General features: G+C 44.4%; 1 protein-coding gene across 5 annotated transcripts in view; it reads right to left on the reverse strand.

The window, feature by feature from the left end:
- Positions 1–18,158, reverse strand: part of LOC137539184 (ovochymase-2-like) — a 229,166-nt gene that overhangs the window by 62,628 nt on the left and 148,380 nt on the right. For all 5 annotated transcript variants that reach the window (XM_068261698.1, XM_068261699.1, XM_068261697.1 and 2 more), the window contains exon 17: positions 6,671–6,866. In XM_068261698.1, coding sequence (XP_068117799.1) covers positions 6,671–6,866 — 196 coding nt within the window. The remainder of the gene's footprint in view (positions 1–6,670; positions 6,867–18,158) is intronic.

The following is an 18,158-nucleotide window of genomic DNA, read 5'->3' on the forward strand; positions in this document are numbered from 1 at the left end:
AAGGCCTGGGTTGTTGTGTCTCAAAGCGTGGCCTTCTCCTCCTGCGCCACCCTCCTCCTGTTCCATCACGTGTGCTGCTGCTGGGTTAGCATTACCGGTCCCTTTTCCTGGAACCTCTTATCTGTATTACATTTATGACTGCATGCCGACAAAAAGCATGTTACCTGTGCAAAGAAAACAGACATTTCCCGCATTTAAAAGACAGTTTTCCCTTTGAAACTTTAAAATCGATTTTCTCAAAAACTATAAGCTCTTTTTGCTAATTTTTTTTCCTCTTGTACCCACTCCCAAGGTGCACATACCCTGTAAATTTGGGGTATGTAGCATGTAAGGAGGCTTTACAAAGCATGAAAGTTCGGGTCCCCATTGACTTCCATTATGTTCGGAGTTCGGCTCGAACACCCGAACATCGCGGCCATGTTCGGCCTGTTCGGCCCGAACCCGAACATCTAGATGTTCGCCCAACACTATCTGCTATACCTAAACATACAATTCTGATCTGGCCCGTTAACGACAATCAGTGCAGAAAACCAATTGTGATTGGGTTTTCTCACGGTTCTTCCGTGACAAGGGCCATTTCACACCCACTGCACCCCCTACGGAAGCATTCACACAGCAGTGTTTGGGATCACAAAAGCCCTTTGGGCCTATAATCACAATCTGCAATTTTGGGTGTGCAAGAGCCCTTAATTTAAATCAGTTTGGTAAGTGCCTGAAAGGGGAGGGATCGACAGAGGGGAGCAGCAATTGAGGAGCGAAAGGAAAGGTGGGCGAGTTGTGCAGCCAAGTTCACCATGGACTGAATGTTGCTAATATTTAAGATGGCAACTCACAAAGCTGAATACTGCAATAAACAAAAATAGGTGCCTGGCTCTTCTACTGATCACATATGCTGTTGATCTGTTGTTATTGCCTGATGTATCGGGATCAAACCTGCGTAACGCGTTGCATATTTGGAGCTAATAAATAAAATATATTGACTGTCTTTACTACAGTCGTTGTGTGTCTACAGGAGGAGGTAAGTCCACCACTACCTCCTCTATTTACCAAGAATTTGTTTTTTTAAGCTCATTTAGCTTCCTTTTATCCTTTGGGCACCTCTGTTCTCCTGCATAATATTGAGTCCACCCTGGGTGGAGGGTTGAACCGCCTTTTTCTCTACGGAGAGCGACTTCTTATTCCTGAGTGGGGTCAGGAAAATCTCCCCACCTGCTTTTACAGTGGTTGCCTAATGGTAACCCTGGTTTGTGAGCATTAATATTTACTCTATCTAGTAACCATTTACCAGTACATATTACACTATTGGGGTCAATCACATGGTAAAGTGCATATAATTGATAAAGACGGCAACAATATCGATTTGTTTCGGGTCAACGACCCTTCTTCAGGCCTTTATACATACAATGAATATCTGCACAATCTAAATACACAAACACGTCTCATCTGGACAAATGTTAAGCCAGGATAGACCACCAACAGAAGTTTAGGATAGAGGCTGCATGGGAGCAGGATGTCCAAACCTGGTGGGGAAAATATTGGACAAGCTGCAAGATGTAGGGCCAACACGCTCGATTGGGTGTGCAGCGGTAACAGTGTGCGATATCGAGACGAGCGTCAAACACAACAGAACCCCCGGCACTGTCCTCCAATGTAAAATGTGCTGCCCCATGCAATTACATGCATACACACACCCCATGTTGTTAGTAGGTGCACACAGTCACTTATGCTGGGGGGAACATTTTACATTAGGAGGGGCAGCGCTGGGGGCGGCAAGGTGGCAGATGCTGCGTCACAAGGTAGATTCCCTAGAGATTTCATGTTGAAACCGATTGGGAATTGGCCTGTGGTGTATGAGCAGGCAACAGATCTCTCCCCGATCAGATTCGATCAGTGAGAGATCTGTCCATACATCGCCTATCAAGGGCGTAGCAATCATAGGCAAACGCAGGGGGGAGATTACAGCTGCCCAGAATCCCCCTTGGTGCAGTCTCTGGAGACAGACACAAGTTGAGACACCAGAATATATGCATTTACCTAAAATTGGTGTGTGGAGGGAAGGGGCAAAAAGGTGCATTGCTGTTTTTGGGAAGGGGGCCCCAACTAAAACCTTGCTATAGGGCCCCATGATTACTAGTAGAGATGTCGCGAACGGTTCGCCGGCGAACCTGCATCAGGCGAACTTTTGCGGAAGTTCGATTCGCCCCATAATGCTCTATTGAGCAAAACTTTGACCCTCCATATCACTGTCAGCAGACACATTATTGCCAAACACACTGCTTGAGGTCCGCCCACCCTCCCTCCTCCAAGCAAGGTCCTTATACCATTTGACTCAGTTGTCTGCCTACACTAATTAGTTATGGGACAGCTGCTACACACTCTGCTAGGGAGATTTTAATTAGCCTCTTGTGGATCCCCTCCTCCCACCTCCCTCCTCCCACCCTTCTACCTATTCCCTCCTCAGGTCTCATCTGCCAGGGAATTATACTATTTCAAAAACCAGTTTACATCATATCATGGCTGGGAATCGAACCCAGATCTCACTGTGTGGTGGGCAAGTCACCCTAACCACTGTACCACTATAGCAGTAACTGAAGCTGGCCTAAAACTTACCATTTATGCTCAATGCAATAGAAACATTAGGTTGCTTAAAGGGAACCTTAACTGAGAGTGATATGGATGTTTCCTATAAACAATACCCGTTACCTGGCAGTCCAGCTGATCTTTGTGACTGCAATAGTGGCTGAATCACACCCTGAAACAAGCATGCAGCTAATCCAGTCTGACTTCAGTCAGAGCACCTGATCCGCATGCTTGTTCAGGGGCGTTGGCTAAAAGTATTAGAGAAACAGGATCAGCAGGCGATTCAGGCAACTGGTATTATTTTAAAAGGAAAAATCCATATCCTTCTCCATTTAGGTTCCCTTTAAGGATTTGTAGCATAAAAGCCAACTCACATTGGCTGGGATTTGAACCTGGGTCTCACTGTGTGGTGGGCAAGCACCCTAACCACTGTACCACAACAGTACTAACTGAAGCTGGCCTAGCATTTACCATTTATGCTCAATACAAGAGAAAAAGTAGACAAGACAAATAACATTTATATTACACTTTTCTCCTGGCGGACTCAAAGCACCAGAGCTGCAGCCACTAGGGCATGCTCTATAGGCAGTAGCAGTGTTAGGAAGACTTGCCCATGCAGCGACTGCTTACAGATATGTAGCCAGACATGGCCTTATCTTTTGTGTTCAACAGTTGTCAAGAGAAAAATTAGACAAGATAGCAGTGTTAGGAAGACTTGCCTAAGGTCTCCTACTGAATAGGCGCTGGCTTACTGAACAGACAGAGCTGAGATTTGAACTCTGGTCTCCTGTGTCAGAAGCAGAGCCCTTAACCATTAATTAACCTTCCTGGCGGTAACCCCGAACGTAGTTCAGGGTAAGCCGCGCAGGAGGTTTTCTCAGGCCCCGCTGGGCCGATTTGAGTAATTTTTTTTTTGCTGAACGCAGCTAGCACTTCGATCGCCGCCGCTCCGCGCCGATTCGCCGCATTCCGCGTCGCAGCACAGCCCCCCCCTAGACCCCTGCGCTGCCTGTCCTATCAGCACTAGGCAGCGGCAAGGGGTGGATCGGGACTCCCTTAGACGTCACGACGTCCATGACGTCATCCCGCCCCATCGCCATGGCGACAGGGGAAGCCCTCCAGGAAATCCCGTTCTTTGAACGGGATTTCCTGGTCGCCTATCGCCGGAGGCGATCGGTGGGGCTGGTGCTCGCTACATGATTTAAAAAAATAAAAATAAAAAAAACGGCTGCGCTGCCCCCTGGCGGTTTTTAATATACCGCCAGGGAGGTTAAGAGCCCTAATTAAAATCTCCCTAGCAGAGTGTGTAGCAGCTGTCCCATAACTAATTAGTGTAGGCAGACAACTGAGTCAAATGGTATAAAGGACCTAGCTTGGAGGAGGGAGGGAGGGTCCTCCAGCAGTGATGTGTATTTCACTCAATCAGGTGTGCCTCCAGGTATTAGAGCTCTTGAAACATGTTTTCTATCATTTTTCCAGCCGGTAGAATTTTTTAAAATTTTCAAAGTTCGCATTCCCATTGAAGTCTATTGCGGCTCGCGAACTTTTTCACGAACTGAACCTTTCGAGGAGGTTCGCGAACCTAAAATCGGAGGTTCGCGACATCTCTAATTACTAGCTACACCCCTGGCACCTATAGTCCAATGCGGAATATGTTTATTAAGTTGAAGATACCCTTAAAGTTAGGGATGCTCATTCGGATTCCGCGGAAATGCAATTTCCGAAATTCCGATCGGAAATTGCATTTCCGCATCGGAATGCGGAAATCGGTAATGCAAGTGCATTAGGCGGATTTCCGCCGGAAATCGCGGAAATTCCGCCTGACTTTAACATCGATTTTCTCAAAAACTATAAGGTCTTTTTGAAAACTTTTTTTGCATCTTGTTCAGGAGATTCTGTTTAACAAACCCTGAAAATTTGGTGTTTCTAGGACTTACGGGGGCTTTGCTATTAACCTCTAAAGTCGGCGGATTTTTACTGTAATGTAAAATGCAGAAAATCTGCATCTGCCTATTTTCTGCATTTACATTACAGTAAAAATCTGCCGACTTTAGCGGTTAATAGCAAAGCCCCCGTAAGTCCTAGAAACACCAAATTTCTAGGGTTTGTTAAACAGAATCTCCTGAACAAAATGCAAAAAAAAAGTTTTCAAAAAGACCTTATTGTTCTTGAGAAAATCAATGTTAAAGTCGGGCGGAATTTCCGTGATTTCCGGCGGAAATTCCGCATCGGAATGCGGAAATTGGTAGCGGAAAGCTGAAACGGTATTTGGCAATGGCGGAATGCGGATTTACCGCAGAATCGGAAATTGGCATTTCCGACCATCGCTACTTAAAGTGGACCCAAATTAAAAATACAAGATTTCAGAAATAAAATATATTTTCTAAATTATAATAATAATAAATAGCAGCCTTTTTTTCAGCTGCATGATGACAAATATAAAATATTTTACATTTATTGGAGGAACCCCTCCCTTCCTTTAAAATTTGCAGGATTTTTCCGGCAAACTGGTGGAGTAGATGGTGTCCGGCAATGGAGGAATTGCTAATGGCTGCCCCAGTATAACCCTAGCTATGAAAAGAGAAGGGTGAAAAGCATGCACTGAAATGATCATAGGTTTGAAGGAGTGTTTATTTATCTTTGTATGTGTCAGAGTGGTGCAATTAAATATTTTTAATTAAAAAAATGTTTGGTTTGGGTCCGCTTTAAGCAGGGATATCATTGACATTTGATACTTTGGATAAAGAAATGGATTGAGGGGGTGGAAAAATGATCATTTCCATTTTAATCATGTCTAGTAGTAAAGGTGTGGATCTGATAAACAGGTTTGTGTGTCATCCACAAGGAAATGCTAGTGAAGCCCAACTAAAGTACTAGATGCCTGAAACCATGGGTATACATCGAGAAAAGAAGGGGGCTGAGGACAGAACCTTGGGGAACCGCATCAGACACAGGTCATAGTGAGAAGATGGTATTTGAGTCAGAGCCAATGTGGGACATTCCAGAGAGAGAGAGAGAGAGAGAGAGAGAGAGGAACAAACCTAAGAAAGAGCCAAACCCTTTATCCTAAAGATGAAAGTGTTCTTGTATCAAATGATGATGACAGGTCAAGAAGGATGAGTTTAGAAATACTTATTTTGGATTGTAAGACAAAAAATGACAAATAACATTTATACAGCACTTTTCACCTGGCGGACTCAAAGCACCAGAGCCGCAGCCGCTAGGACATGCTCTGTGGGCAGTGGCAGTGTTAGGGTGTCTTGCCCAAGGCCTCTTACTGAATAGGTGCTGGCTTACTAAACCGGAGCTGAGACTTGAAACCCAGGTCTCCTGTGTCAGAGGCAGAGATCAGCATCTTTGGAGAGTGCTGTTCCTGTGCACTGGTTGAAATGAAAGCTAGATTGAAGATTATGAATCATCAAGGTAGTAGGGAGGTAATCAGGCAGTTCTGAATAAATGAGTTGTTTCAGTAATTTGGCCAAGATAGAGAATCGTGAAATTGGAAAAATATCTGAAGAGTGTTGTGGGGTCCAACAAAGATTTATTTTAGGAGCCTGAGTGCACGAACGCAGTTGTGTCCAGTTCTGTCCGCTTTTCTTTAACATTATCTAAAAAGTGGACACAACTTTGTCAGTGAGCTCAGGCCCTCAGTATTGGTGCGTTTCTTAGAAGGAGGATGAGTGCATTGGGCAGATTCCAGTGGATAGTGATGTGCTGAAGAGAGCTGTTAGTGCAGGGATAAAACCTGAAATAACTGGGAGAACGAGGTTAGAAATAGGATCTAAGGTGCTTATAGTGAGGCTTGATTATGAAAGTATGGGAAGGGTGGACTTTACTCAGTGAAAGGAGTTAAGCTGCTTGATTAACGAGCATTACATAAACAATGTGCATTGTTGTGTGTATAACACAAGTTATGCAAATTACCCAATATGCATTATATTATTTGCTTTACACAGGATAACATGTATGTGCCCTGTCTGTATAGGCAAGTTTTACCACTATTTTATGTAAACACCCCATTATCCTTTACTATTGTGCTATTCCCCCCAATACAAGAGTCTGCGAATGTCACTGCTCTCAGCATACATACCCTCTCCACTGAGGTGCCAGCCAGTCACCACACATATTAATCCAGGCTCCATGTTGCTGTATGACTTGGGGAAACATACTGGCTGTACATAGTCGTTGAACCTCAGAGGTTTATTTAGCTTGATCAGGGCAAGGTCATTATATTTGTACGATGGATCAAATCCAGGGTGCTTGATAATTGCACTTACTGAACGCTTCTGAAACAGAACAGAGGACTGTTATATGCTTTGCATAACTACACAGCTGAGCAGGGAGTTTGAAAAGGCACTCTCATTTTAAGCAGTGCATCCGGGGATGCTGGCTTGTGTTGCTGGAACAGGACCTATGACTTATTGTAACACTTGGATAAAGACGCATTGAAATGAGAGGTATACGGGAAAAATCTTAAAGAGAATCTGTACAGTGAAAATCTTACATAAATAAATGTACCAGCCCGTTTGTTGGCCTCTTCTAGCCCCCTCTGTGACATTTTCGCCACTCCCCGCTGCTTTCTTGGTGATAAAATCACTGTTTTATTCATTGTTTTTGTAAACAATGAAGATGGCAGCCAAACAGGAAAAACATCATCAGAGCAGGTGCCCGTATGCAGAGGCTCCTCTCAGTCATGACTTGACTGGAATGTTTCTCCCACGTGTTGCCTTAGCTGCTTGTCTGGGCTTTGAACTGATCTTTCTGCACTCACAGCTGTTCACAAGGTCACAGAGAAGCTGGCTGTGAGCAGAGATCTTGCCTGCGACTCATGCACACAGGAGAACAGAGGGGGGCGTGGAGGGATGTACATAACTTCTCCCTATCACAGCAGAGGCAGGGCGCATTCATCTCTGGGTCGACAAAGCTTGACAAAGAAAAGAAGATTAGATATATTACAGGGACAGCGCAACTAGAAAAGGCTGCAGTAAGCTAGAGCACATTAGAACAGGTATAGGAACTTATAGAATACAACAAATAAGGCTGAACATTTTGTTACAGAGTCTCTTTAACTCAGTCAATTAAAACACTCTAAAGCAGGGTTGTCCAAACTGTTAAGGTACATACACACGTCTGATTTTTCCAAACGACCGGCCATTCGGACCGGTCGTTTGGACGTCAAATCGGGCGTGTGTACAAACTATCATTCAGCTGATAAGGCTGATAATTTTGATGGATCCGCCAAGCGGATTCCTTCAAAACCAGCCTTATCGGCCGAACGATCGTTTGTACACACGCCTGACTTGACGTCCAAACAACTGGTCCAAACGACCGGTCGTTTGAAAAACTCAGACATGTGTATGTACCATTAGAGGGCCTAACTAGTAAGATTAAACACAATGCTTGCTGATTGCCCCTAGGTACACTATGTATATTGTTCTGGTAGCCCCGGACTCCACTGTATCTCAATCTGTGCCTCCAGTGCCCCCACTGTCATCCCCCTGTCACCCTGTGCTCCTTCTGTGCCCTCTCATGTATTATAATTCTTCTGCCTCTACCCCTGTGCTCAGGCCCGGATTTACCTCACAGGAGTCTATAAGCACAGATGTCCTGGCACCTTAGACTTTGCCCTCCATGAACCTACAAACACCCACCAAACTGCACCTCAAGAGTGTTGGCTGTCCCAACTGTCACCTCTCCCTTACCTTCCATTGGTAGCTACAGGTGCCCCTTAGTATTAGGTTTTCAGAAGTACCCTTGATATTAAATATCTAGAGGTGCCCCCAAGTATTAGGAAGCTGGAGGAACCTCTGTATTAATTATCTAGGAGGTGCCCCTGACTGAAGGGAGATCTGGTCAGTGCATGATGAAAGCTGTGTGAGTAACCTCTCAATGACTCCTTTCATTGGGACTCTGCATAGGGAAGGAGGGAGGGAATGAGCGGCACACAGGGACGAGCGTGAGCCACCTTTCCATCATCAGACACCTACTCCTTAAGGTTCGCACCATCTATAACATTTTTCCTTTATTTAGGCTTCTGTAAAACATAATAATAGATAAAAAAAATCCATTTGTGGGTCTGTGCTAGATGACGCACGGGCCATCCTAGTCCTTTCTCAAATCATGACCAGCACATGCCTACAGTGCCTTATCATAAATCCAGCCCTTCCTGTGCTTCCTCCTCTCCATATATGCCTCCTTCAATCTCACTGTGGCTCCTCCTCTCCTTCTGTACCCCCTCTGTGTCTACCCCATCCATCTATGCCCCCTTTGTGGCTCCTTTTGTGGATCTTCATATGCCCCTTCTGTGCCGCCTTATGTCCTTCTCTGCCCATTCTTGCCACCCGGACTCCTGTCTATTGTGTCCCCTCTGTCCCTCTTCCTTTTCCTGTACTTCTGTGCCTCCTCCTGCCCCCCGTGCCCCCTACTTTCTCACTGTGCCTCTTTCTGTCCCCTGTGCTTCCCTACCTCCAATTGGCATCTCTTCTGATCTTCCTGTGCTCCTCTTAATCTCCCTTCTATGCCTTTGCCTATCCATCTGGTGCCTCCTCTCCGCCTTTGCACCTTTTGTGCCTCCTTCTGTCCTCCTCTGCCTAGTCCAAGTGTATCGTATGGACTACCATAACCAAAATATCAACATAACAGTCAAGATCAGCAAAAACTCGGTATACAGAGGCGCCAGAGTAGAGTAAAACGTTTTAAAAACCGCTTAAAAGGAGAGGGGGATGTTAACAGTCAAGCAGCAGGCATTTTTTTTCTTAAACAATATAATTTTTCACATTGTTACTTTAAGAGCTGGTGTAACAAGAGTATTGGTTACCAGCATTTCATTTTTTTTTTTTGTGCATTATGAAAAATAAAATCTTGCTTTTTTCATGCAGCCCCCCCCCCTTCATTAGTGACGGTGACGTGGCTTAGACTATTGCAGTATAGGGGTGCACAAGCAGCTGTTGAAAAGTAGCAATCACGCTCTCCCCTCCGCCTCCATCTGCCGTTCCTAAGAAGCTCGGATATCGCTGCTCACAGACACAGCGGGATGCGTGATCGGCTTAGACTGCGCATGTGCGTGAGTCTCAATAGGAGCCCACAGCAGTGCCTGCTCAGACGGGTTCCTGAAGGTCCCCCCCGCAGTCTTCCTGTATGTACAGCAGTGATGTGACCTGTCAATATGACCAGCGCTCCCATGGTGTCTGCGAGCGGCGATATCCGCGTTTGTTAGGAACGGCAGATGGAGCCAGAGGGGAGAGCGGTATTGCTACTTTTCAACTGCCGCTTGTGCACCCCTATACTGCAATAGTCTAAGCCACATCGCCGTCGCTAATGGGGGGGGGGGGGGGGCCTGCATGAAAAAAGTAAGTGACACTGGTCCTTTAACATCAGTTTGCACAGGACTATATATATGGTCAATGAGATGCAAATAATTTTGAGTGAACATAAATTCTATTCAAATTTGAGCAGCTTGAAAACCGACCACTGCAACATTTGACTTGTCAATATTAAAAGTGGCCACACACCATACAATGTGATGGATTGTAAAATTGTATTCAACCAGCAAAAAAGTGTATGAAACTATTCAGTACATTTTCTCTCGATTTTCTAGCCAACCAAGTTTTTGAGAATATACAATCTTTTATCCCGAAATTGCGGCAATCTCAAAATGTGTGTTTGGTACCTCAAAGATTCTGATCGACACTTGAAATCAATTGGAAAATTGGATTAGAATGCTCGATTCTAATAAAAAAAAAATTGTATGGTGTGTGGCTTCCTTAAGGCTGCATACATTTGTAAAAAACACCCATAACATTTTTATCAATTACGAATTATTAGCATTTCACCGACTATTCTACCTTATATTTATTGAAAAAAAAACCCACAACAGATGAAATTGCAAGTAACGGAAATTAGATATTTTGTTCTTTGAAAAATATACGGTAGGCTCATTTTGATATTTGCATTATGCATTATTTGATTCATAACAGTTAACACGCTTTTTCACTCACATTCCCTTTAAATATGATTTGGTATGTGAATAATGTTTCAATACATATATATACAGGGAGTGCAGAATTATTAGGCAAATTAGTATTTTGACCACATCATCGTCTTTTATGCATGTTGTCTTACTCCAAGCTGTATAGGTTCGAAAGCCTACTACCAATTAAGCATATTAGGTGATGTGCATCTCTGTAATGAGAAGGGGTGTGGTCTAATGACATCAACACCCTATATCAGGTGTGCATAATTATTAGGCAACTTCCTTTCCTTTGGCAAAATGGGTCAAAAGAAGGACTTGACAGGCTCAGAAAAGTCAAAAATAGTGAGATATCTTGCAGAGGGATGCAGCACTCTTAAAATTGCAAAGCTTCTGAAGCGTGATCATCGAACAATCAAGCATTTCATTCAAAATAGTCAACAGGGTCGCAGGGTTGTGGAAAAACCAAGGCGCAAAATAACTACCCATGAACTGAGAAAAGTCAAGCGTGCAGCTGCCAAGATGCCACTTGCCATCAGTTTGGCCATATTTTAGAGCTGCAACATCACTGGAGTGCCCAAAAGCACAAGGTGTGCAATACTCAGAGACATGGCCAAGGTAAGAAAGGCTGAAAGACGACCACCACTGAACAAGACACACAAGCTGAAACGTCAAGACTGGGCCAAGAAATATCTCAAGACTGATTTTTCTAAGGTTTTATGGACTGATGAAATGAGAGTGAGTCTTAATGGGCCAGATGGATGGGCCTGTGGCTGGATTGGTAAAGGGCAGAGAGCTCCAGTCCGACTCAGACGCCAGCAAGGTGGAGGTGCGGTACTGGTTTGGGCTGGTATCATCAAAGATGAGCTTGTGGGGCCTTTTCGGGTTGAGGATGGAGTCAAGCTCAACTCCCAGTCCTACTGCCAGTTTCTGGAAGACACCTTCTTCAAGCAGTGGTACAGGAAGAAGTCTGCATCCTTCAAGAAAAACATGATTTTCATGCAAGACAATGCTCCATCACAAGCGTCCAAGTACTCAACAGCGTGGCTGGCAAGAAAGGGTATAAAAGAAGAAAAACTAATGACATGGCCTCCTTGTTCATCTGATCTGAACCCCATTGAGAACCTGTGGTCCATCATAAAATGTGAGATTTACAAGGAGGGAAAACAGTACACCTCTCTGAACAGTGTCTGGGAGGCTGTGGTTGCTGCTGCACGCAATGTTGACGGTGAACAGATCAAAACACTGACAGAATCCATGGATGGCAGGCTTTTGAGTGTCCTTGCAAAGAAAGGTGGCTATATTGGTCACTGATTTGTTTTTGAATGTCAGAAATGTACATTTGTGAATGTTGAGATGTTATATTGGTTTCACTGGTAAAAATAAATAATTGAAATGGGTATATATTTGTTTTTTGTTAAGTTACCTAATAATTATGCACAGTAATAGTCACCTGCACACACAGATATCCCCCTAAAATAGCTAAAACTAAAAACAAACTAAAAACTACTTTCAAAAATATTCAGCTTTGATATTAATGAGTTTTGTTGGGTTCATTGAGAACATGGTTGTTGTTCAATAATAAAATTATTTCTCAAAAATACAACTTGCCTAATAATTCTGCACTCTCTGTAGTTGTTTTTGTATTAGATGAGATTTACCTTGTAGCTGTATGTGGATGCATGGTCTTTCGGTCGCCCCAGGGGGCGTCACTGGCCGGCCCTGCGCAAGGATGAGGGAGGTTTGCTTCCTGCTTCCTCTCTCTCCCTGGAGAGCGCACGTCACCCCCGGCCTCCGGCCCCTCCGCTGGCGGACGATTGGCCGGCAAGAATGATAAGTATGTGTGATATCAGAACAGGGACACGCCTTCTGAGGACGCCGGAAGTCGGCTATACATGTAAAGGCGGTGTTCCCTAATGAGACGCCGTCCCTCCACGCGACTGGCATCACCACCACTCCGCCATCCGGCTATCTACCACCTCCGGACCCACGCTTCATCAAAGCATGGACTACTGCTGAGCACATCCCCACATCAGGACTGGTGAGCACCCATTTGTATTTTCTCTGGCGGCGTTGCCATCTGGCGCATTACCCTCAGTGACTTGCTGCTCCTGAGTGGTATCCTCTTGCAGAGACTGTCACGCTGAGGATGTATGAGCCCTGGTCTCTTTACAAGTGAATGAACTATTCCTATTGCTGCTGAAAGTGAACGGGGATGTGCCTGCTTATATAGATTACGCTGCTTCCTCTGCTGCTACTGCCGCTAGCTGTCTTGTGGACATTACCCTGCTTACACTACTGTTTTAGGAGAGACTGACAACATTTATATCTTGGTTTACGTTTTACCCACAGACTCGGGCGGCTGTAGCCACATTATTTATGCATTAACTGCTTGCTGCTTGCAATTTGCCTTTCCAGCTTACTTGTGGAGACTACCTGTTGCCTGGTTAAGGCGGACTCTGACATTGCACGTCCCTTTATCCATCATAGGGTGTATGTGTGTGGGTAGTGTGGCAGTGGGATGTTGTGTTGACGTGGTGCGATGACCATCTCATAGTGTTTTTAACTTGATCCATTTTTATGTGCATTTAAGATTATGTATATCCAATACAGTTATTTTTTTGATATTTTTTGAAATTTGACTATTGTCGTATTCATTTAGATCACCCGCAGCCCTTTTACCACTGCTGGTTCTTGTGCTAGTTCAGTTTGATATTGAGATCAGAAACACGTTTAACCACTTAACGACCAGCTAACGCCGATAGGCGCGGCTGGTCGTTTTGGTTTTACATGGAAACAACGAGCGGCCGTTCCATGTCAGTTCACAGAGGGTGTCTCCGTGAATAGCCTGCGAGCCTCCGATCGCGGTTCGCAGGCTAATTGTAAACACGTGGGGAACAAATCCCCGCTGTTTACATCAATACGGCGCTGCTGCGCAGCAGCGTCGTAAAGGAGATCGGCGATCCCCGGCCTCTGATTGGCCGGGGATTGTTTCCGTGTGATAGGCTGAAGCCTATCAGAGGCGGCGCAGGACGCATTGCCGTCCTGTGCCGCCCATGGAGCAAAGGGGAGGGAGGCATCGTGCTGCGGAGGGGGGCTTTGAGGAGCCCTCCCCGCTCGGCCACATGGAGTGGCGGCGATCAAACCCCCCCAAAAGGTCATCCTCCTAGTGGGGAAAAAAGGGGGGAAAGTCTGGTCGCCCTGCCTTACTCCTGATCTGTGCTGTGGGCTGGAGAGCCCACTCAGCACAGATCCTGCAAAGCACCCTTGGTCCTTAAAGAGACACTGAAGCGAAAAAAAATGATGATATTATGATTTTAATGTGTAGTACAGCTAAGAAATAAAACATTAAGATCAGATACATCAGTCTAATTGTTTCCAGTACAGGAAGAGTTTAGAAACTCTAGTTGTTATCTCTATGCAAAAAAGCCATTGATCTCTACGACTTTCAAAGTCGTGGAGAGGGCTGTCTTCTGACTTTTATTACCTCAACTGTTCCTGAACTATTTACTTTTTCTCTGCCAGAGGAGTGGTCATTAGTTCACAGACTGCTCTGAAATAATCATTTTGAATGCTGAGTGTTGTGTAATCTGCACATATTATAGAATTATGCAATGTTAAAAAAAACACTATATACCTGAAAATAAAAATATCAGAATATTTTCTTTGCTGCTAAACTTCTAGTAATTATTCATAGTACACATATCACTATATCATATATTTTTTTTCGCTTCAGTGTCTCTTGAAGTGGTTAAAACAATTTGCATCCAATGCATTTTAGCACTGAGTTACATCAGCTAGTGATGAGAACAAATTTTGCATAATCATGTTCGCATCCTAATTCACAATTACGAATGTGAAATTTCTGGGGAAAATCGTAATTAATTTAGTTTGTAAACGTAATCAGGAACTGTAATTTAGCAATTTTGCTTAGTTATCGCGTAATTTCATTCCGACTTTAGTGGTTAATAGCAAAGCCCACATGCATGCCATTGTCACCAAAATTGGTGGGGACAAGTAAAAAAAACAACAACAAAAAACAACAATTTTTCAAAAAGACCTTGTAGTTTTTGAGAAAATTGATTTAAAAAAATGCAAAGGAAAAATGTTTTTAACCCCTTCAGTACCAGCGATCTCTGGCCCCTTAAGGACCAGTGACCTCTGTGAGCCAGTCAGGAACTGATTTCATTGGCTCCGGACCCTGTGATCCATGTAAGCCAATGAGATTGACTCACGTTGATGACAAAGTTAGGAGCCAATGAAATCAGCTACTAACCGGCTCACGGAGCTCTGCTGTCATACCGAGCTGCAGCGGGCAGAGAGCGACGTGATCAGCAGGAGCGCAGAGTGTGTGCGGTGGTGGTGAGGTGAAATCTATGTCCTGGCAGGAATAAAAGCCTCCAACAGCAAGCAAGTAAGAAGAACAGGAAAGCTGGCACTGCTGCAAGTGTCCAATTTATTGTAGCATACATAAAGTGCAGGCGTGCAACATCTTGCAAAATGGCATAAAAAGACATACCCTTGTGAGAGGAGCCGTGGGTGGTGGTGGGTGCTGGGCAATGATGCCTGACGGCCGTTTCGCGCTGGGATAGCGCTTCTACGGAGGCTGTGAGCAGACAGAGGCGCTTAATTTAAATCCTTGTGCAGATTGTTTGATACTCCTCCCTATATTGCCTGATGAAGCGGGGTTGAATCTGCGAAACGTGTTGCATTTATTTTTGGAGTTCCTAATAAATGTATTTGACTGTCTGAATTGCAGTCGTTGTCGTGTCTGCTTGAGGGAGGTAAGACCACCACTTCCTACTTCAATTTTGCCATTTAAGTTGTTTTTTAAGCTCATTTAATCTAATCTTATACTTTTGGCGCCTCTGTTCATTGTATACAATTTTGAGTCCACCCTTGGTGGAGGGTTGCTACCCTTTCTTCCTGTCTACAGAGAGCGACTTCTTAATCCTGAGTGGGGTCAGGACAATCTCCCCACCTGCCTTTACAGTGGTTGCCTGCTGGTGACCCTGACTTGTGAGTATTTAGCAATACAAACTTATTGCCACCTTGTCCAGTACGAATTACACTATTGGGGCTCTTGGTGTTCCCTGTTTTTATCCCTTTGAAAAAGGTTTAACGGGTACATGTCCCTCCCAGAGCCCAAGGTGGAAGCAGGCGTATGCTGGTGCACAAGAGGCACCCATTGACATGCCCCTGATCTGGCAGTAGAACACCTAATCAAAAGCGAAATTATTAAAACCAAGGAGCAGTTTGAGGGCATTGCAGACAAGCTGATTATGAACCGTGGAGTGCGGGAAACAAGCAATGATCAACAGGACAGCAGGGGTTTAAATACCAAAATCACCCAATCAGTGGCCGGTCACAGCAGTCGCACAAATCACACAGTACTTCCTACCTAAGTGTCAGCTGATAGAGAGTAGTCAGCTGACACTATAGCTTTCGGCGTCTAAGCGTGCATACACGACCGTCTTTAAGGAGATGCCAGCCCGACTCTGCACTGGGGAGACGTCAGCTGACCTGGTGACGTCGGGTGTGCAATGATGCGGATCTGTCCACTCTGTCTGCAACCCAGAAGAGTCAGCGCTAGAAGCCATGGCAGGTAAGTTCCTTATAAGAATATACCAGAATGTCGGCCAGATAAACTACAACAAATTTACCCAAAACTTCTCTGAAAATATGATTTACAAAATCCTGGAAGACTGCTGGGGCATTACAAAGACCAAAGGGCATAACTAGGTATTCATAATGCCCCTCCTGTGTTTTAAAAGCAGTCTTCCATTAATCCCCCTGACGGATACGTATGAGATTGTAGGGGGCCCGCAGGTCTAACACACTCTGGCCCCAAAAATTTGAGTAAACAGATCATCAATGAGAGGAAGAGGATATCGATTTTTGATCATTATGTTATTCAAACCTTTGTAGTCTATACACGGTCTAAGACAACCATCCTCCTCCTCTACAAAAAAAAACAACAAAAAACAGCTCCTGCAGGAGAAGAGGATTGTCGTAAAAACCCCTTTTACAAGTTTTCTTTAATGTAATCTGCAAGAAGTTTTAAATCAGGATGATACCATTTATTGGCTAACTAAAAATGAATAAAAATAAGCAAGCTTTCGGCCTTGCAGCCTTCGTCGGGCTTATATCCTGTTAGTTTGCAGGCTGGTGGTACAGACAGCTTATATACATGCATCATCAAAAGGGAAAACAGATATTCTTTCCAAGCATAAATACATGTCATTAAGATGCCTTAATTCAAACAGACCATCTAAATGGGGTTAAAGGTTGTTAGCTAAGATAAGCATCCTTGTTTACTCCCTGCTCACAGACCTGGATTAGGATTGACCCAGAGGTATCGTAAATTCTTGGTTCACAAGTTCAGCTAGAATGGCTGAGAAAGTTTAAATATCATCCGCCTCATACCAATATAAGAAGTTGCTGTCCTTATTCAAACCGTTCTGCACAGCTTTGAACCAATTTATAAATTTTGTTTCTGCTATTAATCGATCATTTGACGTTTTGAAGCCACCCTTCAGGGCAGTGGCACGAAGATCATCCATGCTGTGTCCGTTGGACCGAAAGTGTGTAGCAACTGGGAGTCCAGATTTGGTATCATTAATAGTGTGCCTGTGTCCATTCATACGTTTGCGCAGAGTTTGTCCAGTTTCTCCCACGTACATCACATTGGGGCATTTAGCACACATGATCAGATATACCAGATTGGTGGAACCACAGGAAAATGTACCTTGTACTCTGTAGTCCTGTTGTGAACCTGGTATCGTTACCCTGTCAGTGGAGTAAATGTGTCTGCAGGTCCCACATATTTTTTGTCGGCAGTTTGATGTTGATGTGGAGGTTTAGGGAATATCTTTCTCAGTCTGTGATCCCTGGTTAAAATGGGATGAAGTTCCTTAGCAATCCTCCTTAAAATTTCCAGGTGTGGGTTGTAGGTGACAACCAATGGGACACGGTCCTCTTTCTGGTTTTGCTTATATTTCAGGAGTTCAGTCCTGGGGATGTTGCTGGCTTTCCTGATTTGGGCCTCAGCCATAGGAGGACTGTAACCTTGTTTAATAAAAGTGTTCTTAAGGCGATCCAGGTGCTTGTCTCCGTCCATCCTGTCAGAACAAATCCGGTTGTACCTTATAGCTTGGCTGTAAATTATAGAGTTCTTAATGTGCTTGGGATGAAAACTGTCATATCTTAGGTATGTGGGACGGTCTGTAGGTTTACGATACACAGAGGTTTGTATGTTGTTACCCCTGATGTATATGGTGGTGTCCAGAAAGTTAATCTCTGTGTGAGAGTAGGTAAGTTTCAATTTGATTGTAGGATGGAAGGCATTGAAGTTCCTGTGGAATTGGTGAAGATCATCCTCACTTGCGGACCAGATGATTAAAATATCATCAATGAAGCGGAAGTAGGCCATGGGTTTTATGCCACACGCATTGAGCTATTCCTCTTCGATTTTGGCCATGAAGAGATTTGCATACTGTGGTGCGAATCGTGAACCCATTGCCACGCCCATCTGCTGTAAATAGAGGTCCTGTCCAAAAGTGAAATAATTATGAGTGAGAATGAATTTGATCAGTCCAGCAATAGGCTT

The sequence above is a fragment of the Hyperolius riggenbachi genome, chromosome 11 (genome assembly GCF_040937935.1).
Source record: "Hyperolius riggenbachi isolate aHypRig1 chromosome 11, aHypRig1.pri, whole genome shotgun sequence".
NCBI lineage: Eukaryota > Metazoa > Chordata > Amphibia > Anura > Hyperoliidae > Hyperolius > Hyperolius riggenbachi.